Below are 26,803 nucleotides of genomic sequence, written 5' to 3'. Positions count from 1 at the left end.
CAGCCGTGGTGCAAAATAACACTCCAGCTGCACGGAGTGATTGTGGCTAGCAGCTGTAGCCTCTAAGAATTTAGGAGCCTAAATACCTTTGAGGATCTGGGCCTAGCCCAGTGTATCAAGTAGGATTTGCTTCTGAACGGGGCCCCTGGTGTCACTAAACTGGAGGGGGCTGCTCTGGCACAGGCCTGGCAAAGATACCAGCACCACCACAGCTTCTTCATTCATCCTCCTTCCACTGCCCCTCCCCTCTGTCTTCTGCCCCCGGCCCTCTGCCCTTTCTTCTGCCCCCGGGCCTCTGCCCTTCCCTCCTCCGCCCATTCCCTTCTGCCCCCCCATTAGCTCGCTCTGTCCCCACCCCCTTCCCACTTTCGTCCATTGTCCCCAAATCCCCACGCAGCAGCGCCTGGGAGGTCTGTGAGCGCGCAGCCTGCAGGTGGCGCTGGAGCCCATCGGCTTCCCTGTGGCACGAGGGACGCTCTATCTCCCGGGGCCCCATTCATTCCCTATGCCCGCTCTATGGTCAGCTGGCGGTGGACGCTCTGACCTACGCGTCTCTGTGGCGTGGCGGAGTCCATTTCCGGGTCAGGGCGGGGTTGAAATCGCCCCGCTCTTCGCCTCCCCCTCCCAGACCCGCCGAGGCCGCCGCAGCAGGAGCAGCAGCCGCAGCCCCTCCGCCCTCCTCCCGCCGCCGCCATCCCGCCCGCCCGTCCCGGCTCTCTCCCTTCCCCCGTCTCCTCCCTCCCCCTCCGAGGGGGCCCCTCCTCCCTCCGCCCGCCCCGGAGACCCCGTCACCCGCCCTCCCTCCTCCCGCTCCCCCCTTCCCCGTCCCTCCGTCTACGGAGCGGCCGATCGGCCGGGCGCTCGGCCACCCCGCCGCCAGGTAAGGGAGCGGCCCGCTTCTCCGCCCGGATCCCCGGCCTCGCCTAGCCCCGCTCCCCGCCCAGCCCCTCGCCCAGCCCGGCTCCGCTGTCACGTCAGCCCGCGGAGGCGCCCGCGGCCTAGTGCGGCCTACTCCGAGTGTGTGTGTGCGTGCGTGCGGCGGGGGGAGGGGCGGCGCTGCTGTTGCGCACGAAGGAGGCGGCCAGGGAAGCAGGCCGCGGGGCGGGGGACAGGGGAGGAGGCCGCGGCCACGGGGAGGAAGGGAGGCGGCGGGGACTCTGCGTCACATGGCGGACGCCTGAGAGCTGGGCCGCGGGGCTGGGGGTGGAGGCGCCCGGAGGGGGAAGGGCTTTGGGGGAATCGAGTCTGCCTGGTTGGCGGACAGGGTGGGAGGCCTCCCTCCCCCCCCCCCCTCGCCTTGTGTGCGCGCGGCAGGCCACGGGGCCTCGCTTCCTCGAGGCGGCGGCTCCGGATCGGAACCCCCTGCTGCGCTATGAGCTGATGTGGGTATGGCGTATTATAGGGGGAGGGAGTGGAGTAAACCCCCCCCATCTCTGGGTGGGGGGGAGGCAAGTGATGAAGCTGGGGGGTGGGTATGAGGGAGGGAATTGATACCCCTCGATCGCTATTTGGGACAAGTATTGCGGTGCGGGGAAGGGGGGATCATTACTAGGGCAGAGTAGAAAGATTGAGGCGTAATCTCTAGAGGTAGAAAGTAGCTTTTTGCCCCTTTACTTGCACCCCTGCCCTCCCCCCGCCTGTGTCCAATCCTAAAATATGGAGGCTCCGATGAAGCAATAAGGATTTTAAAAGCTCCTGAAATCGGACGAGCTCAGCTGGCTGTTCAGACTAAGGATTTATTTTGAGTGTTTACTAATTAAAAGAACACCTAGCGTATCTCAGATGTAGTGTGGAGGGAAAGATAAGCCAATTTGCAATGCCCTCCCTCTAGAAGCAGGATTAAAATACAGTTTTAGATAACTTCTCGGGGCGTGGTGGGGAGGAGAAATGTTTTTATGATTGTTTGTGTGGGGTGGTGGGGCTAATGGAAAGGAAATGTTCTGGGAGAAGTCTCAGGCTTCTGGATGTGAGGAAATGTGACCCCCCCCATAATTAAAATTAGAATTTACACACTGGATCATTGCTTCTCTGTGCACCGGTAATGATTGGAGACATCACTATTGACTGATTGCTGTCTCATTAGCAGCTTCTAGTAGCTACAAACCTACAATCATTACACAAGAACTCGGAAGTGTCTTAAACATTGTTTTGATCAGCTGTTTAGTGCTGGATAATCTAAATTTCATGAACAAAAAAAATTACCTTTTTGTTTAGAAATCACTCTAGTGGGGAGAAAAGGTTAATAAATTGAAAAAACCACTTGGTGAAAAGCATGTTAATGTTAATTTGTGTGAACTGGGTAGAAATGTACTAACTTAGTTGGTAAAAGAATGGTTTAAATTCCTAATGGTGGTGACAATGTCAGATGAGTCTTGTACTACCTCCAGTAAACTGGGAAGAAGTGTAATCATCTGGACTCAGCAAGGGATTGAGAATAAGAACTCCTGGGTTCTGGTCTTGTCTCTTCCACAGACTGGAAGACCATCCTGTTCTTTGGAATTTTTCCCCAAACTAGGATGTAGGAATGTTTCCCTACTTTAGAAGGATTTAAAGGGGATTTATATATAGATGGCATCTTGAAAATATGGGCCAAGAAACACTTCCCTTGGGGTCATAATAGAGAGCGAACACAACCTCCTTTTTCCTAGTTGTCTGTTTTCTTCATATGGCCTTAGCCTGGAAATAAGGCGGTGCTGCCGTAAAGCCCAGTTGGCAAGTTCTGATTTGGGACTGTAGGTCACAACTCTGCCAAATGAGCTCAGGTTAGCTCTTCCCATGTTGGAAGTTGTTAAACTTTAGCACCTCACTGCTTTGCCACACTAAAGGCTCATCTGCACACAGCTTGCAGCAGTTAACTAAAATTAGTTCTAAAGTTAAGCCAACAACTAAATTAACTGGTGCAAAGCCCTATGTGGGCACACTTAAATTGGCTTTCAACTGGGTTATAGCTCACTAGTATGTAAACTAGTTTATCAATGTTTGGGTTTTTTAAAGTTGATTTAGTTAACCTTAAGGCTTTTGCTCATGAAGTTATTCTGGAATAGCTATTTGTAAGAATAAGAGTTCATTTTTGCTCTTGCTTAGCTTAATCCATTAAACTAAACAGGAATAAAATGTTCTTGTTCTGGAACTAAAATGTCCACACATGGATTTATTCTAGAGTAGCTATTGCATTTTAAATTCATACCCTACCCTCATCCAAATTCTTTTTCAAGTGTAGAGAAGCCCTTAAACTGGGGCAAACTGTATCTGAAGACTTCTGCAGGCTGAAGGGCGGGGAGGCAGGGAGGAGAATGAACACAGACCTCATCCACTGAAGCTATTAGCAGGCGCTGTGGGAGGGAGCTGGAGAATGGAAAGTGACAACTGATCTCTTTACAACCTTGGGTTCTGGCATCCAGGGGGTGGGGAGTTTAGGTTAGTTGCTCAATACCCTTGATTCAGCAGAACTGCTCAAGCAAATGTCTCATGTAAGAATTAACGCACTTGGAAACATCTAAGCTTATTACACACTAGTCTCTACCATACAAATAAGTGCATGCAAGTTGAGTGCCAAATGATGAACAACTGTACATACACTCAAATCTGTTCTGACAGCTTGTCAATGCCGCTCAGTTACGAGACAACCCACTCTTGTCAGATTGAGCTAACCCTCTAGAGGAATAATAGTGCAGAGTGGGTTCACCGTACTTGGGATAGATTGTGAGCCATGTAGAAAAGGGTGTGTCCTTAAAATGCTTTTTCTGCTGTAAATAATAAAAACCAAGGATGAACTGGGTGTTCTCAGAGCATGTCATCAGACATCCTCTCTTCTGTTATAGTTTCTATCCTCCAGCGACCAAAGATTTGACCACTGACAAAGCCTGACTCGTCAGAACACAGCTCAAGATGGACACCGGTGTTATTGAAGGTGGTTTAAATGTCACACTTACCATTCGACTACTTATGCATGGAAAGGTACTTGGCATATCATCTCTTTATACCTCTGGTGAAACTGGGTCGTAAGCAAATGTCTTGGAAACCCTTTTTGTCTGATCAGAAGATCAGTTCTTTATAGGAGTGTCTTTGTAACCCAATGGGAGTCTAGTAATTTAAATAATGCTAAATAAAACCAGCCTAATGTTTCTTTGAAATGGCTCATCATTAGAGCCATTAGCTTCTTGATGCTGGGAACTTCTTGGCATGTGGTCTGTTCCTGGTAAAAGGATATCTAGTGACCATTGGAACAGAGTTCTTTGAAATCTCAATATATCAGTAAAGAAACTAGCAGAACTTCTGTGTGTGTGTGTGTCGGGGTGGGGGGGTATCCGTTCTATTAAAAACTCACAAGGTACCAGATATTAACACTTTGTGTATTCGGGAGGGGATGAATGTCAAGCACCCTATAGAATGTTTATTGTAAAATTATTTTCACTTTATACTGACATTCATAGATTCCAAAACCATATAAGGGACCATTGTGTTCATTTAGTCTGACCTCTTGTATAACACAGCCCATAGAGCTTTCCCAACATAATTCGTAGAACAGATCAGATGTTAGATAAAACAATCTCCACTTAAAAATTGCTGGAGATGGGAATCCCCCATGACCCTTGGCAAACTGTTCTAATGGCTATTACAGCATAATTTTTTATGTCCAGTTTGAATTTGTCTAGCTTCTGTTTCTGACCAGGGATCATTTTAATCACTATAGACACACAAGTCACTATAGAAACACAAGTGAGTTGGCTAGGAGAACAGTGAGACTTATCAGACTTACTAAAACAATCTCCTATTGAAAGAAATTGCTAAGCTTCACACTGATCTTGATCAGGAAGGGAAAACTTATGCCATTAGCTTGCACCCATGTCTCTGAAACCATGTTCTTCAATCTTTAAGAACTAACTAGTGCTTTTGTCCCCATTGCAGGAGGTTGGGAGCATCATTGGGAAGGTAAATTACTAAATTTAGTTCTTACCCATTCAGTTCAGTAGTAAAATAAAATAAGTAACACGTAACAGTCTCTCTTCCTCTTCTCTTCTCATCCCCCTGCAGAAAGGAGAATCTGTAAAGAAGATGCGCGAAGAGGTAGGTTCTGGGGACCAGGAGGCCACAAACTGGTCTTTAAAATCAGTTGAGAGAAACTTGGGTGGATCCTGTGGCCCTTGTACGAAGTCTTATGCAGGGATTCAACAGTTGTAGTGGCAGCAGATAAACTCGTGGGATGAAAGGCTTCTGGGAAATGTAGTTCTGACCAATCTCTGCACTGATCTAGCAGATAGAAACTAAGATGGCTGCCCAAAAGAGCAGAGATGAGTGAAGTGAAGGGTGGATTTCATGGTACGAAATAGAAATTATTTGTGTAGTAGTAGCTCTTAAGGGTCTCATTGTGCTAGGCACTGCACACAGGTAATGGAATTATTGACTGTTGTAACATTATCTACTGCCCTGCCAGTCCAAGTGGGAGTGCTGCATGGTGTCAGTCCCATTAGTGTAGCATCTCTGCTCTTTACGTTCACTTTGTTCCTCCAGAGTGGTGCCCGCATTAACATCTCGGAAGGGAACTGCCCAGAACGGATCATCACTCTTGCTGGACCGACCAATGCCATCTTCAAAGCATTTGCTATGATCATTGACAAACTGGAAGAGGTGAGTGTCTCTAGCCCTGGAGTGGGTCCTGGGAATAGTCAGGGTGTACCTAATGGCTTTTATGCTAGCTAGAGGCAAGACGTTGACTAAACCCTTTTTAGGTAGAGATGCACTGTTGTGGCCAGCCAGAATTGCTGCAGTCACTCAACATACTTTGAATCTGGAACACTTAAGAAAACTCTGCTTGAATCAAATGTAGGGTAGCTAACCCTTGGGTGAAGGGACTGTCGACACAGGGGATGATCTATCCCTGCTGTGATGCAGCACATGGTGAGAAAGGGGGGCATGGATCATCTGTGGATTACCTGTTCAGCCCCTGGCACAGGATGCCCTAACTGGCAGCCTTGATGTGTTGGGCCACTTTTATGGGTGCAGAATTACAAGGGTGTAAAAACAGGCCCCATCTGCTTCAAAATCACCTGTGTGTGTGAGCGGATGCAGTTGCAGAAGCTTGCTGTGGAGATGAGGTGGAGTTTCCACTGCACCTAGTATGGGTCTGTTATACTGGGGAGAAATGGTGAGCCCTTTTGTGCCAGCATGCCTGAAACAGTGGCCACAGAGTAACATGAATTGGGCACGGGTTTAGGCATGGGTTATAGACTTCAGCAGTGCATCTTCAATCCTATGTATGAGTTGCCATGCTGGCCTGAACCTCTGGTGATTGCACTGACACTCCCCTTCTGTACCGTTCAGACCTGAGCCCAAGAACTATATCCGAATCTGGCTAGATAACATTCATGGGGCAGGGATTCATGGTTGTTAAGCCAGCACTCTTAAATCAAAGTATCCAGCATTGTCAGAACAGCTTTATCCTGGGAATGCTGAGTACATTCATAATTTGGTATTGTGATGACCATCAAGTCTGGTGGGTTGCCTGGTCAGTCAGTTATTTCAGAGGGTATAACGTTCCTCCCTTCTGGTAGACTGAGTGAAGTACTGTTCCACAGGGCAGCAAGGTCTCTTCCTGACACCTAGTGACAGCTATGCTCTGAAGCAAAAGGCTTTGATGGCTCATGTGACTTTTTAGCCTAGCCAGTGGAACAAATGCTCTTCAGTAGGATGGGAGGCTGCCAGCTTGGAGGCTGCTTCTTAAAAAAGCCAAATGTCAATGTTTAGTGGTTTCTCCAAAGCCAGCTAGGCTCTTATCTCTTTGTGGAGCACTGTCCTTGCCTGAGCTCTGCACTTGGTGTGTGACTTTCAATTTTGAGATCCAGTGCCCAGGCCAAACCATGAGCCTTTAGCAAGTAGCTGCGCGTCAGTAACCTGAGAACGTTGACCCTGTGCCTGGGATAAGGCTCGCTTTGCAAAGCCTGAACTGCTGCCCTTGAGCAGTGGAAATGTCCCACTGTCCCCAGGATGGGAACATGCAGCTCTGATGTGGCTGCTATTAAGCATAATTTGACAATCCTAGAAGCCATTTGTGTGCAGCTGCCTGGGTCAAATTAATAGAGAAGGGAGCAGATAACTGGATTGCAGGGCTAGAACTCCACTGCAAAGTTTCTGGTAATGCAAACAAAGAACTGAGCTTCCTAGCTTTAATTTCAGACCCCTGAGATAGGGCAGCTCTAGGTAAAGCTGTGGCCTCCTTACTGCTGCTTCTCCTTTGCCTCCTATCTACAAGCACCAGTTATTTTATATAATAGCTGCTGGGTTAACTATTCTTCAGAGGCTGTTTTGGGACTAGCCAGTGATCTGATCCCATATCATACTCATGTAGCTTGATACTGAACTAGAATCATTATCTGCAGGATTCATAATACGATAGCAGCAAAGCTCTTCTATCCACCCTGGTAGCTTTTAAGCTGTAAACCTCTTGATTGTAACCATCTGAATAGCTAGGTGTCTCCAGATACATGTTTGGAGTCCTCTTAAAGTTCCTCTAAGGAACATTGGGTTCTGTGGGAGCAGCTGATCTCCAGCTAATACAAGAGTGCTTTAGGGTGACTCAAACTTCCTGGCAGCTGGTATGAAGACACATGAGTTTATTCTTTTTCTGTGTTACTCCTGTTGTCTGATGCCCTTATGCAGAGCAGGAGAACGCAGTTCCCAGTTAGGGGGAGTATGTGATGTGATAGTTTTTTTTTTTTTTTAGCCACTACTTGTTGGCTGTACTGTCAGACTAAGCAGGGTGTCATGGACTTCAAGGCCAGAAGGGACCAGCATGATCATCTAGTCTGACCTAGGTCACCCACACATTCCTGTAGTAGGCCATAACTTCTTGCTGAGTTACTGAAGTCCTCAAATTTTGATTTCAAGACTTCAAGTTAGGGTCCACCATTTACTCTACTCGAAACCAGCAAGTGACCCATGCTGCAGAGGAAAACCCCCAGATCTCTGCCAATCTGACTTGAGGAATTTTTCCCCAACTATGGCAATCGGTTACACCCTGAGCATGTGTGCCAGCCCGACTAGCTGGACACCTGGTAAAGAATGGTCTGTAGTAGCTCAGAGGCCTCCTTCCCTAGTGTCTCATCTCCAGCTGCTGGAGATGAGACATGCTGATAGCAGTCCCAGATGGGCCATGTGTCAGTATAGGCAATTTTATCACACTGTCCTCTCCATGAACACAGCAGGGTCAGTCTTAAAAGCAAGTTAAGTTTTTTGCCCCAACTACTCCTTTTCCAGAACTTCACTCCTCTGATGGCTAGAAACCTTTGTTTAATTTCAAGCCTGAACTTACTGATGGTCAGTTTATACCAATTTGTTCTTGTGCCAACATTGGCTCTGGAATTAAATAATTCCTCTCCCTCTCTGATGTTTATCCCTCTGATATATTAATAGAGCAATCCTTTCTACCTCAGCCTGCATTTCATTAGGCTAAACAATTAGAGTTCCTTAGTCTCCAGGTCTGTTCCGATCAGTATCGGATGGGAGACCTCTAAGGGAAAACCTGGGATGATTGGCAGTGCCCAACAGGATGGTGCCTCACATGGGTCACTGAAGAGCCCATGGTGCTCCTTGCAAGGGCAGGTGTCTAACCCTAACTGGAGTTTAGCCTAATTACACTGTCTTCCCTACACATCTCCCAGGGGTTTCAATAGGGTATTAGTTTCTTGAACTGGACCGTTGCTGTGAAATGCCTCCCCTTGTGCACCTCAGGCGTGCGTGATCCCAGTTTTAATACAGGAATCCTGCTCCTCTGAGAGTGCAGGGCGCTACACTGTGTAATCAGATGATGGACCGAGACTGGGTAGACTAGCTAACTTGCTAAATGCTGCAGTCCCAAGGCATCCCTCTGAGTATCTCCTTATCCTTTCAGGACATCAGCAGCTCGATGACCAACAGCACAGCTGCCAGCAGGCCCCCTGTCACCCTGAGGCTTGTGGTACCTGCCAGCCAGTGTGGCTCCCTCATTGGAAAAGGAGGTTGCAAGATCAAGGAGATAAGAGAGGTTTGCACCTTCTGACTCTGACTAGTTTCTTGTGGGTAGGTCTTGCTTTGAAGAGGAGTTTTCAACACCAGTAGTAGCTGCAGTTCAACAGCAGGAGCTTTCTCTGTAGAGGCATCTTTTCGCTCCACCCTCCCCATGCCATAAGTGCAGGGTTGAATACTACATAGTAGAGACTTGGCATCATCCTTCCTTGAAAAGCACCTTATATTTTTAGTGCTTGTGAAACTGAGACCAATGCGGTGGCTGGAGCCAGACATAGTGGAGTCAGGTGCTGTTGAAGATCCCCTCCTCCCCCAGTTATGTTTGCACCCCAGTCCAAGCCTGATTACTTGAATCCTCCTTTCTAAAGCAGTGGGAGGGGGAGTTGGCCTAGTTGGTGCAGGGGAATGGGATGCAGGACTCCTGGGTTTCTGCCACTTGCTTGATGAATGACTCTAATTAATTTAACCTCTGTGCTTCCACTTCCCCACCTGCAAAACGGGGGCAAGGGAATGTGAGGATTAAGGTTGTCCAGCATTCATGTGTCACCTAATGCCGTGAACCACCAGGTCACGGACACCAAAGAATGAATTAGTTCAGCTTCGCTGCTCATAGACACACGTCAACTTGCACATCAAGGCAAAGTTTAGCTTTAGTTTTTCTTGGCCCTGGGTTTCTGATGACTGAATAATTCCAGTCAGGACTAAACCACTTTAGGCTGTACAGAGGGAGGGTAGAACTGAAAGCATGGAGTTCATTGCTGCTACTGGATACCATGAGATCAGAGTGGTGTGCTTGACTTTCTATTTTTAATCTTAAACTTTAAGAGCACAGGGGCACAGGTCCAGGTGGCAGGAGACATGCTGCCCAACTCGACTGAGAGAGCTATCACCATTGCTGGGATACCACAGTCCATCATCGAGTGCGTCAAACAGATCTGTGTGGTCATGCTGGAGGTAAGCCCCAGGGTTGAGCTGCTAACTTCCTTTGCTTGGGGAGGCAGACAATGTTGGCAAAGTGGCATCTCCATGTTTGTTCCTAGAAGCTTAATGAGGGGCAAAGGACAATCTAGATGCCATTAGCCTTGTATTCGGACTCTGTGGCCAGCAACATTATTAAACAGAAGTTGACTTGGACTCTCCTACCTGACTGCAGAGAAACTGGTCCCACTTGAAATGGCGTCTGGGGCCTTGCAGGGGCAGGAGAGGAATTGCCTATTGGTTTAGGGTCACTCTGTGGCTTTCAAGGTGAAATGCAGAAGCGTTCAGTTAGGACAGACATGCCAATACCAAAGTTAAGATGAACTTGTCAAGAAGCTAGTTCTTCAGCAAAACCAAAGACTCCTGGACTGTGCCAGTTAGACAAGTGACACCACACAGCAATAATCATGGCTTCACCACATCAGCCAGAACTTTCTACTCACCAGGCTAGTGCCTAATACCCTGGCTGGCTCTGACCTATTGCAGCTGGCCAGGTGTTGTGACATAGACACCAGGGCTGGGAGGAGGGAGAAGTGAATTGCTGTTTGCTGTAACTAGTTGCTCTAACCCAGAATCTGAACCACCTGAGCCACTGACAGGACTTATAGACCATTCCAACTCCTAGAAGGCTGGTCTCTAGGAAACTCCTGATCTGGGCATTTGCTTCCTTTAAGTGTAGGAGTATAAAGTAGAGGCTTCATGTTTAAGCATTTGGGAAAGTCCTTAGCTGTGAGTACCAGTGAGTCTCTCTAGAGTCTAATCTCTTTCCTCTCCAACTCTCCTGTAACCCAGTCTCCCCCGAAGGGTGTTACGATCCCATACCGACCCAAGCCATCCAGCTCTCCGGTCATCTTTGCAGGCGGTCAGGTAAGGCCATTCCTCTACTTGCTGGGCATAGGGTGCGGGAGAGAAGGTGACCTACCAAGTTGCAACATTGCCAGCACACATCAGCCCACTCTGTGCATGCTTGTCAGCCACGCTGCCTACCTGGCCACTATAGAGCTACCTCTGCTGCTTTGGTTGGATTCTTCTGGAGGCTGCTCTGAACATTCAGCAGCCTCTGACTTCCAGTAGGAGTTGGACACTCTGAGGAGCAGAAAGGGTTATTGGAGAAGGGGTGACAAGGTTCATGGGAAACAGTTTTTAAGCTTGGTGCCTGAGTAGCCAGTCCAAATCCTGTATGTGGCATTCAGACAAATCACCACAGCTTGAACATCTAAATACAAGATTTACATCTTCGGTTGGGGCGCTGTTTGAAATTTGGTGTTAGCTGGGTGGCAAGCCTTGATATACAGCAGAATGAAGCAGCAGGGGTTAATGTTTCCAACAGAGAACCGTTGGGGAATGAGGGATAAGTCAGACTCCATAACAACCAGGGAGGAGGAAGGATCTTCCCAACTCCACCAGATTATGCAGGTGTCAGATTGTGAAACAAGCAAGACCACTGGGGTCTTAGCCATTTCTGTAACAAGTTGACTCAGGAGGGCACATGACCACCTTCAGCACCATGCCTCCAGGGCTTATGTGGTTGGTAGTTAAAAACATGCCATGTATTGGGCATACTATGCCATGGCATGTGACCATATAGTTGAGTGCTCGCTGTAGCTATGAAGCAAGGCATTTTTGTGGCTGTTATCAGTAGCACAGGCCTTTTAACAAGACAGGATGGGGTTGAAGCCTCTCAACACTAATGTCATAAATTTCAAAACAGTGATTGAAAGAATCCTATTCAGGCAGATTCTGTGACTTCAGTCATTTTGATGTTTCAGACTTGTCCTACAGATAATGACATGTGAGAAGCTTGGCCACCAGTTCAGGCAGACAGTTGTGTGGGCAGTCAGGGTGGGTGTGGCCTTGGGAAGCCCCAGAATCCCACTTCCTGAGAGTACACCTGAGGTTGCTGGGACTGTAATACTCAGAGGATTGCACTTCAACACAGCCAGTGCCTCCACACTGGAAAGGGTTGCATAAGGCAGATACAATACCAGAGCCTGTAGCAGTTACATAGTTTAAAAGAGAAAAACCTTCCATAATGCCCAGGGCTTTCTTGTGTGGAGCAGAGGCATATATAGCTAGGAAATAGTGGTGCCTGTAGGAAAATACAGCAAAGTAACTGAGGTAGCAGGTGCATGGTGAGACAGGAGCTCTTCCCTAGAACCAGAGCTACATGAGAATATGCCATGTGTGTTGGGATAGCCTACTGTTCTCCCAACAGGCTGAGTTTGGGAGCAGTTCTGTCATGTTCTTGTTCCTCGCCTCGGTCCCTTCCCTTTCCTCTCCATCCCCCACTCAGTTCCCTGCTCTCCAAAGGCTTTGGCAGCTGGCTAGGCAGCTATCTGCCAGTGGAATGGCCCACGGGAGGTGATTGGAAGATATTGTGGCCCAGTTCTTTGGCTCTTGCAAACAGAGGACTGTACTGGCAGTTAGCCTTGCGGCATGTGAGTGCCCTGCCACTAGAGCAGTGAGGAGCAGGCTCGTTTGCGGCTGCATTCTTCCCCTGGCTCCACCAGGCGCACCCAGCGCCAGACTAACATTTGGACTGGCTCCCTGGCAAGCTCGTGGTGGTGTTTGTGCTTCTCAGTGGCAGTGATGCTTAACTTGCAGCTCAGAGTGAACCATAAGTTTGTCTAGCACAGGGTCAGCCCTCTAAACCAGAGTAATTTCTGTGTGAATTTCGTATTAGCGGAAGGTTTCGGATTGACAGCCCTGGAGACTGAAGTCCTCTAATTTATCCACAGGACAGGTACAGCAGCGGCAGTGCAAGCTACCCCCACACCGCCCCATCAATGTGCCTCAACTCTGACCTGGAGGGACCACCTCAAGAGGTGAGAGGGGAGTTCAGTCTCCATGGCCCATTCAATCCTTGGCCTCTCTGAGACTGCCAACAAGGGTGGCAAAAATTGCAGTGGCTTTTTTGTGCTGTGGACTCCTGTCCACTGGGAACTGGATTAAGGCCACCAGCCTCTCCACACAGGCCACCCAGCAGCTGTCGCATGGTAACAACTTGGTCAATTCCAGCCTGGGCTGCATTTCTTGCAGTGATGTGGAAGTGAGAAGTCCTCCCTTTAGCCAACCAGTCCCCACACAGTGACTGACCCTTTGTGGGTAGCTTCAGTAGGAATCTGAACTCTGGTTTTCTTACCCCTTAATCTAAAAATACATGGAACCAGCAGGTCAGCCTCTTGCCTCATTCTCCTGAATGCCTTTTGCATCAGCTAGCATTGTTAGCCAGCTCCCAGCATTACCTTCAGCTGTAGTGTGTCCAGTGCGGTTTTTAGGTGTGTGGAGTAGTGAGATTTTTAAAGCGGGGTAAATGGAGGTTTTTTCCCAAAAAGCCCTTCAAAATCATGGCTGTTGAAGGGAATAGAGCTCTTTCCCTTTTTTGGGAGTGGGTGGGGGTGTATGTGCAGGGCAGGAGGGTTAGAAGCACTGTCTGACTCTCCACTATACACTCTACATCTTCACCAAGAAACCAACCCTTATTCTTGTGTCTGACTCTTCTTGGGGAGGGGGGGCAACACACCAGATCATCTTCCCCCCACCTTTATTCCACACATGGCCAATTCAAGTAACATCCCTTTAGAAACTGCCTGTTGCAGCATTATGTCCCCTTTGTCATCCCCCTCCCTCCCCCCCCCCCCAAACAATTCTCCACTTTGGCTCTCTGGCTTCCTGGCTAGTTGAAATCTGTCTGTCACTGGGTGGCTGTCCGATGGTTTTTAATAGGACTGTTTTCCTCCTTTTGTAGGCCTATACCATTCAAGGACAGTATGCCATTCCACAGCCAGATGTAAGTTTTGTTTACACTTCTTGTCTTGAAATCCACCCCTTCTCCCTTCCAAAATTTTTCCATGCTTTCTCAATGCTAGCAGTCAGCTTGGTCTGAAATCAAATCTGATCTTTAAACCAAAAAACTCCCTCAAATTATTTGCACGTCCTTCAGTCCATTTCAAACTAATCTAAGATCTGTCCCCCTTTCCTCCTGGCGTGTGACACATATACACACAGACACCCTGAGCTTGGTGCTTCACACAAGCTCCAGCTCTCCCCTTCTCCAATTTGGCACAGAGAAAAGCCTGTAAAGAGAAAGCGAAACAAAACAAACAGCATGGTATACTGTCATTGTGGTTCTCAGGGCAGGGCATGGGACACCTGGTATAGCAAGCTGGTGAGGGGGTTAGCAGCTGTCTGCACATGATGCTAAATGCATCAAATATCAATCCTTTCTGCTGGGGTGGCTGCAGGGCAGGGGCAGTGACTCTCCAGGTGGAAGACTGGCTAATGCTGGGCCTGAAGTGTAAAACTCCCATTTTTAGCAGAGCAATTAAGCTGTTATACTCTAGCTGTCCTGGTGTCCTGTCTTGCTGTGTGAGCATCTCCCTTCTACCTGTCACCCTTCCTTATTACTTAGGTGCAGAGCTAGGTGGATGTGCTCCTGACTTTCTAGAGGCAGGGTTAATGAGAGGCTGATCTCTGCTCATGGCATATTTTAGAGCAGGGAGGGGCTAGGGCAGGGAAGAGGTGACTAGAAACAGCTGGACTACTAGGAATTAGTGATCAGGGGATGGGGAGGATACGGAGGCTAAACACTGACTCTATCCTGGTCTCTCTTCATAACATACCTCTACCTTCCAAATGCTTGACAAGACCCCTGCATGGTGTGTGAAGCACCACTGCAATCCTGTCTGTCTCACTTGTTTGTGCTTGTCTCTGGAGCATTCCTGTTGTAATTACTGCAGATGCCCTCAGTTAACCAGGGCACTTGGGACTGGGGGATGGCTTTCACACATGCAGTGCTTTCCTCCTCCCTTCTGCACCCATCTCTGCCCAGGGAAAGCCTTGCTTACCCAGCTCTCTCCCCCACCCCCAAGGGGTGGGCCTCTTGGGCGAGTCCCTGTCAGTTTTCTGTGTTTAATGTGTACTGACTCCCAGACAGGTTGAACCTGTAAAATTCCTGACACCAACCTTTTCTTTCTCTCCCTCTAGCTGACCAAGCTGCACCAGTTGGCAATGCAACAGTCACACTTTCCAATGTCTCATGGCAACACTGGATTCAGTGGTATGGAAATTCACTATTTCTTCTGTACGCTAGCATGGGCCCAAGCACAGCCCATGAGCCACCGCTTGGCCTCGCTGTAATGCAACCTCATGGTTTAATCTTCACTAGTGTGTCTTAATGTGTGTCCAAACCAGGTAACCATTCTGCCAAATCTCTCTGACCCTATGATTGAGTGGGGCAGCGTGAGTGCTAGATAAGCATAAAACAGGCAGGGCCTTCCTGCTGCTTCCTTCACCCCATCCTCCGCAGCTCTGCCAGTGCGCCTCCCTTCTGACCTGCTGCAACATCCTCTCCCCTCCGGCTCTTCCAGTCCTGAGCAGCCAGCTGCTGATTGTACTGAACTTGTGTCATGTGTAATATGGCTAAGATGTCCATTAAGGCTTTAGGCTGAGACCACCAAACTCATTGTCACTTGTATCTTAACAGGCATTGAATCCAGCTCTCCAGAGGTGAAAGGCTATTGGGGTAATGATTAAAAACCAAAATCTGTAGTATTCTATTGTGTATTAATACTGGTCAGTCTCGTTTGCCTTTTTTGGAAAAAAACAAAACAAAACGTTGCCAGCAACATAAACAGGGGGCTGAAGGAGTTTGGGAAGGGATGTAGGTACTGACTGGCTCGATAGCACTTTGTTCTTCCCCTCCCCACCCAGAACGCAGCCAGCTGGAATCTCTCCAGCAGAGAGCAGAACTTCCTGGAATGATCAGTCAGTGTCTGGCTAACCCACCCCTCTAGAAAGCTGTGGGCTTGTGGTGCCTCCTAACCTTTTCCTCCTTCTCCTGGGGAGGAGAATTTCCATAGTTGTTGCTAGATTGGATCAGGTCACTAGTTTTCACCCCCTGTCTCTGGTGGCAGATCCTGATGCTTCAAACAACTCCTGGTGGTGCACCCTCAAGGTCACGCTGTAGTGGCCATGTGTGGGTGGGGGAGCAGGCTTTGCTTTTCTGGCTGTTGCTGTGATCCCTTACGTCTGGAGGCTTCAAGCCCTTATTTCAACACTGAATACAAAAGCAGACCCTAATGGGGAGAAGAGCTTGAAGGGTGTTAGTGATAGCCACAGCTGGCAGTCAACTGGTTTGGACTCTTCCTTTAGCCTTATTGGAAATGGGGGGAGGGGCCTGTTGAGGGTGAGATTTTGCAAGGGTGTGCTTTCCCCCATCTGTCACCAGACTGACTCCACATCAAGCACCCAGCTAACTGGAGTAGTGTCACCCTGCAGTGCTGTCCTGGGGGGAGGGGTTGCATTGCACTTCCAAAGTTAGCAATTGAGGGTGGCTTGGTTCCAGTGGGCATGGGAGCCACATGACTGATTGGAGCCCATGTGGCTAGTGTGCTGCTCTGTGACTGTCCTGACCGGAAGGAAGATCTGTGGTGGTACATCTTGGGGACTGTGTTGTGGGGTTGGGGTAACTTCTTACAGCTTGCTCTTCCCTTCCTGTTAAACAGTCTTCAAGATAGCAATGATTCCAGCAGCAAATGCTGGCTTGGCTGGTCAGGTGTCTGTTCTGCAGCAGGACACCCCACTGCCTTGTATTAACCTTGTCCTGGTCTCTTCCTGTCTTTTAGCAGGTTTGGATGCATCTGCTCAAACTACTTCTCACGAACTCACCATTCCAAATGATGTAAGTATCCCACAGGCAGCATCTGGGGGATCTCCAGCTGGCAGAGCAGGTTAGGATCCATGCTGGGATCTGAAAGCAAATTGCATCCATTCCCCAGAGCTGTCCTGCAGAATCTTCCATTAGAAGTGGAGTGTGCAGAGCTGTGCTTTTCCTGGCCTGCTGTACAAAACCACAAACAAAATGAACAGGCCTCTGATATCAGTGCTTCTAACATTCTCTTGATACAGGTTGTTCTACAGCCCCCATTTTAGTCAGAAGGAGGTATCATGTCTAAAGACAGATGATATCTCTGCTCCAGCTGCCCCTGCATCTCAGGGGTCCTCTGGTGTCTAACCTGTGTCTCTTGAGGTGTCTAGCACCCATTCTCTAAGGTAACACAAGAATGGGTGATCTCTGCAAGGTGATGCATACAGCAGAACAACTGTGTATGTAGAGAACAGCTAGTTGAAACTGCTACCAAATGGAGTACATTATATTCTGCAAGAGCAGGGTGTAATCTTCTCTCCAGAGCTGTGTAATTCCTTATTCTAGCCCCAAAGTAGGGGTGCTATTAAATGGCCTTTTTGGCTGCAAGGCTCAAAAATAGCACTTTGTACAGCTTCACAATTAACACACTAAGGACAGGAGAGGTTGGCAAAACTCATGAATGTTAAACTCTCCCATCATGGGACTAGCAGCTAAAGCAGGGGCCTGGAAATTGGGGTTTTGTGGTTCAGTGGGGGACCTTACCTCACTGCCTGTTTTCTCACCTGTAGGATGGTGAGAGTTGTGCCCAAGGCAGGGGAAGGAGGGTGTGTCCTCAGGTTTAGTACTGAAGAAATAAGGATGTTAAACCTCATTCTTGGCTGACCTAACTTGTAACTAGAAACACTTTCTCCCTTAGTTGATTGGCTGCATCATCGGGCGTCAAGGCGCCAAAATCAATGAGATCCGCCAGATGTCTGGGGCGCAGATCAAAATTGCCAATCCAGTGGAAGGATCTACTGACAGGCAGGTTACCATAACTGGATCTGCAGCCAGCATTAGCCTGGCCCAGTATCTAATTAATGTCAGGTAAGTCTCTGAACAGCAGGTTGTCTAAGTGCATGTGGGGGTGGAGCAGCATGACTAAAGTATTCTGCATTCTAAACTAGGGCGATGTCAGTATCTCGTCTGCTCAGCTGGTTGGATTGTAGCTCCTGGGAGCAGTACTCCTGGTATTGCAGAGGGTGTAAGTGATACAAGCACTTACATCACTGACACTTCTGGTGCACCATTCCTTCCTCCCCCATAACTGCTGGAGGACCCAGCTCCCCTGCCTCCCATGATCTAATTTCCTTTTAGAATGTGGAAGGTTTAGGACAAGATTAGCCAAACTGGATTAATCTGATATTTTCCTGAAGCTGTTGGAGCCCTAACAGGCCCAGTTATTCCTTGCCAGTAAGCCAGGCTGGGATATATTTAGGGGAGGACCAGGTAGCTGGAGATCCAGGAAGATGCCTCCTGTGTCTTGTGGCAAGGATAGAAATGGATTAGTCTGATCATATATTTTATTGTGCCGGTGTCCTGGGTTCATTAACATGGGGTCAGCTTGGTAATGTGCCAGTCAAGGAAATCTGTGATCGGAAGCTCTCCTGAGCTGTGAACACTTGTTAGGAGCAGTTCTTGGCTAGCAGCTTTAAAAAGGAAGAATGATGGAACCAGTGCTGCTGCTTTGGCTTTGCTTCAGTTTGAGATTGCTGCGCAGCTCCTTACTGCACTGGTGGCTACTGGGAGAGGCCTGTGCATTAGGAACTTTCCTGCCAACGCTTCCCTCCCTGAGCTGCCATCTGTAACAGCCCTAGCTTCAAGCTGCTGCTGAGGTCTGCAGTTCTCAGGTGTCCTCACTCACTGCAGTATAAGTCTGCTGCAGGTTTCCACAGGCTCAGTCAAAGAGCTGAGCTGGCACTTGGCCCTCTGCAGCTCTCCAGCTAGTCAGATCTCATAAGAGTAAAGTAAAAAGCATTAGCTTAATGGAGAACTCACTTCCCTAATTAAAAACCTAGGGCAGAGCAGCTGGGCATGCATGTCCTAGATTCCCTCCCTCCTGTGCAGCCTGCTGCAGCTCTATTATGTTGCAAACTAAGAGCCAGGCTCAAGCCTAGGATCTCTAGCTATGTAGGTCTAGGGCCCAGCTCTTACTTACAGGGTGAAACCATGAGCTCTGGCAATGTTAAATTCCGCCATTAGCCCTGCCAGGCTTCCATAGACTGTTTGTTTTTTGGGTACTCTGTGCTTTAGTCAACCACAGTGACACATGGCACAGCTTATCTCTGGCCCCAGCTTATACTTGCTAGAACTCTGACATGAAATAGGATCCCCTCCTATAGGAACTAGGCATTCAGACCCTGTTTGTTTGAGATATTTGGCAGGGAAGGGAACCTTTTTTTCCTTTTGGAGGAGATTTAGCAGCTGCTGCTTTACATTGATTGGTGGCTCACGTGGATTTTTGCTTGAAAACAAAGATCCAGGACTTAAATATCCCAGTACCAACCCCTACTGATAGTGTGAAATCCCAGCTCCATTGAAGTCAATGGGAGTCTTGCCCACTGACTTCAGTAGGGAAAATATTTTGCTGTCTCTGGGCTGACTTGAATGCCCCTAGCTCTTGTGCAGCCTAGCAATTGAAGTTCCTCAGGGAAGCAGCACTTGTTGCCATGAGCTATGAAACCATTGCAGATGCCCCAGTGAACATTAGTGTGTTTAATTGATGCCACTTGGGAGTTGGGCCAGGGTTGTATTTGACCTGGGGTCTGGGCATCTGGAAAAGCCGCTCTTTAGTAATGTAGGACTTTTAAATTAGTCAATTGGAAAAACAGGATTACAGGTTATATTAAAGCAAGATGTTCTAGGGCTGTGTTTTTAATGGCAGTTAGACTTTGGTTGTCAAGACTTGACTCTTTAGCTAGTTAGTGGGTAGCCAGTGAGTGACCTCTAGGTGTTTTTTGTTTACAGGCATATTCTGGTTATCTATTGCATCTTGAACTGAAATTCTAATGAGCAAAAACAGGTGGCTTTTGTCTGTCTGCCAGGGGAGGAAGTCTCGGCTGGGAAGCCTGCTCTGTTGCAGTGCTTCAGAAAACCTTGCAGTGTATAAACTGTCTCAGATGACAACTCTCCAGATCTAAAAACAAACATGAATCCAATACAGCAAAACTGGCTTTGCTGTAACATACTAGCCAGTGCAGACAATTCCCTTCCCGTAGCTGTTTCTGTAGGTCACATTTAAATTGATCAGTGACATCTGAACATTGGTTTTTAAAGGTGGTCAGTATGGAGTGCTTAATGTTGATGCCAGACCATTTAGAGGTGGGATTGATTTCCACTTTTTTCTGTGAAAGGAAAAAACCTGACTTGATGTTGTTGCTAGCTTTTCTGTTGCTCAGTCAATCAAAAAATGCCTTTAGGTTTATTCTGTTGAGGTTCCCAATTTTCTTAAAATGATGGTGCCTTCTGAACAGTGTATTGTATTTCTTACCTAAGCTGTAAACCCTTGATTTTAGACTTAATTGCAGGTTTTAAGTACTTCTGAGGGGGTCTTACTAGAAAAGGACTCCACATGATCCCAGCTCCTAGAAGCTACATCTGTCCAGATGTTAAAGCAATTGAGCTACTAGAAAGCTCTTAAAGCCAAAAGGGACCACTGTGATCCATTAATCTAATTGCCTGCATAGAATTTTGCCAATGATACCTGCATCAGGCCAATAGCTGGCTGAACTACAGAATATTTTTAGTTAGCATGGGAAGTGGCTTAGTGTACAAGGCTTGCTCTGCATCTTTCAGTTTTAAACCAGTTGACTTTTTTCCTGCCTCTTTGAGTACAGTAGAAGATGGAGACCAGTTTGTGTATCAGTTACCTAGACTCACACTTATGTTTTAGACTTAACTTTTAGCCAGACGCTAGCTAAGCTGGATGCTCCAAGGCTGTAGAGGAGACTGAGTTGCTGTTAGCTAGAACCCTGAGTGGGTGTGCTTCAAGTTTCCAGGCTAGGCTCATGCAATTTAAGCTGTTTGTCTCCTGTGCTTTTTTTTGTGGTGTTCCCATCCACCCACCCTTTTTTTTGTTCCTTTTTCCTCTGTTACAGTTTAGAAAGCGCTAAACCCTCCTCCCAGACAGCCTCCGTCACGATCCCCGATCACCTCAGCATCAACCTCTCTCAACCCTCCACCCCTTCTTCTTCTTCCTCCTCCACCACCACCCCCTCGCTTGCGACAGCAGGGGTCTCCGACGCACCCTCCAGCCTCCCCAACCCTCTTCCGACCGCCCCTTGTGTCTCCAGTCTGCTTGGCATGAAACCCGTCCCTCTCCTGGCTCTAAATGTTGTGTCTGCTGCTAAGGGTACCTCCACCACCTCAGCTGTGCCATGTGTTACTAACAAACTGAAACCGGAAAAACAGAGATTCTCTCCTTACTGAGTGTCTGCTTGTGACCGTAAAGGAACAGCAGATTGGTGTCAGCCTGGGGATCCCGTAGAGGAGCCTTGGAAGAATTTTTTTACTTCAAAAAAAAAAAGTGAGCTTGTGATTTCTTAGAATGGAGTTTTCTTTTTGCTGGTGACCTTCAGTAGGTCGAGAGACAATTTAACAAGTCCTGGAGTCTAGTGATCTGTTTAATTCCTTGATTTTATGTAGTCGTAGCTGTTGCTTTTAGTAGCTTGTTTGCATTGCTACATGAAGAAAATGTGATAGGAGGGTCTATTTAATGAATAAAATCTCAATTACTGCATTTTGGTTAAGTTGCTAAAGAGGCTGATCAGCCAAACTTGTCTCTGATGTCTGTACTTGTAATAAAGTTGCCACAGAGTATCTGCTCTGATAGCTGATGTGTCCTGGAATGGAGGGGGGACCAGAAATTACACCTCCCCATGTGATAGGGACAAATCAGCTGTGCACCTGACAATTGTCAGCATGCCCCTTGACCTCTGGTCAGACTCTAACCATGTTCAGAGTTGAGCAATTAGATCAAATGTAAATCCCCTCCCCTGTGCTGGATTAACGTGGCCATGGGGGGATTCCTAGACTGCCTTTAGAGGCAGATGTTGGTAGCCCACACTTTTCCTAATCAGTACCATGAGGAAGATATGCTCGTATTCAAGGGCAGGGAGCTAAAACTCCTGGGTCCTCTAGTTCTTTGTGAGGTCGGCAGTTAAGCACCCCAGCATAGTTTGAATTGCTATTTGTCATTGAAACAATTTGTTCAAGAGCAGTGGTCTTGAAGTTTCCTTTTCAGACCCCTACAGTTTTGAATGGAGTGCAGACTTCTTTGGGAATTAGACCCCAGATTGAAAACTACTGTTCTAGCAGAATCCTACCCTAAACTCTGCTTACAAAATTCCACCAGCTCTGCTCACACCCCCATAAAGCACAGAATGGCTCTGGGAGGCCTGGAGGTTCAAGCCACAGGATTCCCCCATCCCAGACAGAACAGGAACCAAACAAGAGACTGTACTAGTGCTAAGAGGAATGGTACAGCTGGAGACATGCAGACTGTACCACAACCAGCTGTGGGTTAAAGGCCTTGTGCCTTGAGACCTTGAAGGCACCAATTGCCTCTGATTCATTGTCCCAGAGCCATTTCATACCTGTGAGCACTGGGCGATCCAGTCTGGAAACAGCTGTTGCATACCTTTGGTGTCTCTGAAATAGAGAAATCTGACTTGGGACACTCCTTCCCTCAAGTACCTGCCTTCCCTGGGAGTTGGAAGTGACCCATTAGCATTCCTTCTGCTCTGTAGGTTATTGGCCTGTGACTCAGGTGTTGTGATGCATCCCAGGGCAAAGAGGGACTAGTGGCTGTCTATGCTCCTTGAGGGGCTACTAGCTGGTGGTGGCCCGTGGCCTTTTGTTACAGTAGTTCAGTGAGTCTTGCTCCCTTCAAAGGTACAGAATTCGTCTCCCCTCTGTTGGGCCCAGGTCACCACCTCATTAGCCTGGGGCTGCCACACTTAACCCTTCAGAGGCTGGCTTTCAGTGGGCTGTCTGGCACTTTTGAAACTAAACCCTGAGGCAACCATGTGACTCTGACCAGTGCTGCTTGGAACTTGCTAGATTGTCATGTGAATAAAAATGGAACTGTTAGTATCAAAGTGTAGGGGGTGTTTGGGGGAAGGATTAGTGCAGTCTGGAGTCCAGTGTGCAGCTGCCTATGAGATAGGTGGGATTGGCTCAATCCCATTGGTGGGAGCAGTTAATGGGCTCCCTGGATCTCCAAGCTGGCCTGCTGAGCCCTTAATTCTTGACTAGCACAGATCCTCTGGCGGTTATTCATTTCTGCGGTAGTTTAACTCTCAGCTGTAATTTACACCTGTTCTGTAATGTAGTGTAACCACATTAAGTAAAGATTGTCCACTCTTTACCCACTTCAGGCCTGTAGAGTCTGTTTTATCTGGTGTGCTAGAAAGTACTAAAGATTATCTGGCTGCTCCCACCTCCCTTCCCCTGCCCTGTCCTAGGCTGGGTGTCTAGCTTCTGCAGTGCAGGTTAGGGCAGGAAACAGGCAGGGTAGCAGACTAGGGGTGGGGAGGTGACTTCTGTTGACTTGCTCTGACCTTGGGCAAGCTACTTATTCTCCTTGCCCTCACCTCCCCCTGTAAAACTGCCAATGCCTTTGAGTTGCAGGTGAGACCCAGAGGCTCAGCAGCTGGGTGGGCAGTGGGAGGGCTGGTGAAGAGCAGACCTGCTCTGATCAGGGCTGAACTCGGGGAGGTTCTATCCCACATGAGTGAGAGGCTGGGATCCAACTGCCAAGGGTTTGTCACCCAGATGTGCTGGGCTCTGAAATTTGGCCCTTAAGGGCTCCCCTTGGAGGGGGGTGAGGGGAGTTCATACACCTGGGGTGAAAGAGGACCAGCTTTGGAGCCCTCAGTCTTGGCTTCTGTCTGAGCCTTCAGTGGTACAGCGAGCTGCTGCCTCTTGGCACAGCTTTCCCAGGGAGCCAGCAATCCCCAGCTGCCCTTTCCATGTACTTGAAGTGCCTTGAATTCTCCTGTCAGCAGAGACCAGTTCCCCTGTCCAGCTGGCTTGAAGGTAGCCTTCAGTTGGATTGTTTCTAGCAGTTGGACTACAGGGCTTCGTCACATGTTTGTGGAGACCCTGCTGATCCCATCAAAGCTGGAAGCCAGAATCTCATGGGGGTGGGGGGGATCGCCTTGTTCCATTCCAGATGTCATGCGGCATAGGGAGAAGCTTGTCCAAAGGGCCCCAAGGAAATGCCCTAGCCTGTAAGTGCCCAACCATCCTTTGAATTGCCTGCCAAAAACTAGGTGGGTCTCCCCCTTACCCCCCCTCCCCAGAGCAGCCTAGCAAGGCCCTGCCACTGTTCAGGGTCCAGGTCCTCTCCCCCTACAGTAGAGGTCTGTCCCTAGAGACCAGCATCCTGTCCATGAAATACACTTGAGCATTTGGGACACCTGCAAACTTCACTTCCCTCAAGACCCAATGCTGATGTGACTGAACAGGGCAGCTCAGCTTTGCCTGCTTCATAGTTAGATTTCTCTTCAGCTGATGTGGAAAGTGCCACATCACTTGTGCACTCCCTGAAGTACAAATGTCTGCCACTGTAGCATGCAAGGCCTGGGCTGAAGCATTGAATATCCTGGCTGCCCCTTTATTGAAAGGGAAACTAATCCTAGTCCCTGGGACTAAGCAGTGGCTATCCAGTCTTTTCTGCATGGAGCCATCTGCCTCCTTCGATCTGGCCAGGCCACTCCACTAACTAGTGTTAGCACTGGAGACTCTTACATGTCAGACCAAGGTAAGTTGCCTGGCTTGGGTTAAACTCAACTGGCTAAAACCAAGTTGCAATACTTCCTCCCTCTCTGGCCCTTCACAGCCAAGCCCCTCACAGGACAGGCTGGGGATGTGAGGTGTTAGCTGGTTCCACTCCAGCGTAGCTTCAAGTGGTCATTCCTCATGGTGGTGTTTACTCCATGGCCGCATCTTCTGCCTACATTGACTTGAAAAAGATGGCAAACTAGTGACTAAATCCCTGTCTTGACCGAGGGTGGTGGTGAAGCTTTGCCCTGGACATGGTGGGGAAGGAACTTGTACCTGTCAGAGTTTTGCTGGCTTGTGACAAACTGAGAGTCTGCCCCTTTTCCCCACGGAGCTTGGCTTGGACTTGGCAGGAATAAACTTGCTGCGATGACTCTGATAGACCAAGGCCAAAGTATTAAGCCCTGGTGCCTTGAGGCTGGCACCTAAATTAAAACTCTCCTGATGGTTCAGAGATGCTGAGCTCCTGTCACTTTGACAAATGCCTACTGACAGCAAAGTCCTCTGCAAACCACCCCTTCTAGCTAGTGTCTAAATGTGCCCACTGCTCAGCTCCTCCAGCTACCAGGCTGGAAAATGTGATGGTAGAATTTGCATGGGGTGGGGGAGAGGTGGTCCATCTTTAGGGATGGGGGAATAGGGATGTGTCATTGTAGACTTGCTGTTTGGCTTGACTGTGGGAATAGATGCAGGCAGCTGCTCTTGGCACAGAGGTGGTCTCTAGCAGAGACCGACATCCAGGATCGCTTCTAGATTGGACTTCTGGCTGCTGGGAGTGTCCCCACTCTAGTCTTCCAGGACCAAACATGGGACAACTCTCCTGTGCTGTTTCCTGGTTAGACTTTGAGGACTTGCTTCCAGGGAGTCAGTGTCCCTGTTGCTGCTCATCAGCCTAGCTGGGAAGTGCTCACCAGTGGCCCAGGGATGCAGTTGGCTAATGTTACGCCTCAAGCATCTCTGTGGGGGAGGGGCTTCCTCTAGTTGTGCTAATCCCCCTCCAGATGTTCCCTCCTTGATCCCTCTAATGCAAACTAATCCATGTGCAGGTTCAAGTCTTCTGGGGTTCAGGGGCTAGTGATGCACAGAGCTCTCGACTCCTGGTGACACTAGCAGGTGCCCAGGGTTCAATCCTGCAAGATAGCCTTCCCCAAGAGCAGGCTGTCAGGAGCCCTCTGCTGCCACCAGGGAGTCTGGTGCAGTGCCACTTCCCCAGTTTCGTTTCTGAGAGTTCATGCAGCAGGCATTCTAGGCTTCCTGGAGCTGTGGTTCCTGACACTCTCCCCCCACAGCCTTGTTGCATGTTTCAGGAAGGTTTTGCTGAACTGTTTTCTGGCACCAGCAGGACCTGTAAACTGCCCTAAAAGGGGCCTGGCCCAGCTCAAAGTGCTGTGCAGGCTGCATTGATGTGATGTGTGGAATCCAGTGCCATCTCTGCTCTTTCAGAGGAATGAGCTGCTGCTGGAGTGTGGCCCAGTCTCTTGTCACTCTTTGTAACTGGCTACTCAATGCAGTTACTCTTGTGACAGCCTTACACAGTGCCAAACCTGCCCCTACCATAAGGTCTCCATGCATCTCCAGGTGGTGCTGGAGAAAGAACCTCAACAGGCCTGGTCATGACGTGCCTAGTACAACAGGACCTTCAGCTTCTGAGGGCGGATAGTGCTCAAGTAGCTGGCTTTTGGGAGCCTGACACCAGCACCCACAGCTTGGGCTAGATTCCCAAACAGGTCCCAACGTGTTAATCTCTTGAAGATGCCCAAGCAGAGCCCAGCTTTAACCCTCTAGAGTTGACCTGGTGTAGGTTGGAACTGTTGGATGTAGCTGGGTGGGAGATGTCGTCCCTCTCTCTACATCTCATATGTAGCACATGCAGTATCCTAGGCAAAGTCTGTATTAAATGTACCACCTCTGCTTTGTTCCAGGCTTTCTTCGGAGACTGGTGGAATGGGAAGCAGCTAGGACAGTGCAAACGCCTCACTCATTACCCCTTCTGCTGTTCATGCCCATGAGCCCCTGTGTAGTGTCTAAGCAGGTCAGATTCCAGGTTTTAACTAGTTTGTAAATTTCAGTTTCTACGCGCTTTACCCATCCACTCCTGATTTTTTTTTTAATTACAGCATTTTAATTCCTTTCTCTGTTCAGCTGGTAAAATGCTGAGTCACATCCTAGTTTTATAAGCTTTCCCTTTTTTGGCTCATGAAGTTTTTCTGTTTGTCATGAAATGTAAGAGTGGAATATTAATACATTTCAGTTTAGTTCTGTAATGTCAGGAAATTTTTCAAAAAAAAAAAATAAAAAGATGGACTGGAGCTTTTCCTTGTGAATAGAAACTGGATGATTTTTGTTAATTGA

The 26,803-nt window shown here is 48.5% G+C and overlaps 1 protein-coding gene across 15 annotated transcripts; it reads left to right on the top strand.

Annotated features, from left to right (window-relative positions):
* The first annotated feature begins 690 nt into the window (after positions 1-690).
* On the top strand, positions 691-26,803 carry PCBP2 (poly(rC) binding protein 2). 15 transcript variants are annotated; one of them, XM_077838276.1, is made up of 15 exons: positions 699-880; positions 3,822-3,957; positions 4,909-4,932; positions 5,035-5,067; positions 5,512-5,628; positions 8,888-9,019; positions 9,826-9,954; positions 10,771-10,845; positions 12,717-12,803; positions 13,727-13,768; positions 14,965-15,037; positions 15,464-15,502; positions 16,608-16,660; positions 17,544-17,713; positions 26,374-26,803. In XM_077838276.1, the coding sequence occupies exons 2-15, from the start codon at positions 3,889-3,891 to the stop codon at positions 26,408-26,410; spliced, it is 1,080 nt and encodes a 359-aa protein (XP_077694402.1). In that variant the 5' UTR covers positions 699-880; positions 3,822-3,888; the 3' UTR covers positions 26,411-26,803. The 15 variants fall into 15 exon arrangements, with proteins under 15 accessions (XP_077694409.1, XP_077694413.1, XP_077694412.1 ...); XM_077838275.1 differs by having other exon boundaries at positions 16,605-16,660; XM_077838283.1 differs by lacking the exon at positions 12,717-12,803 and having other exon boundaries at positions 691-880; positions 16,605-16,660.

Source organism: Eretmochelys imbricata, chromosome 20 (genome assembly GCF_965152235.1).
Source record: "Eretmochelys imbricata isolate rEreImb1 chromosome 20, rEreImb1.hap1, whole genome shotgun sequence".
Classification (NCBI taxonomy): domain Eukaryota; kingdom Metazoa; phylum Chordata; order Testudines; family Cheloniidae; genus Eretmochelys; species Eretmochelys imbricata.
The sequence above is the reverse complement of the archived record's forward strand: the minus strand, read 5'-3'. Positions and strand labels throughout refer to the sequence as shown.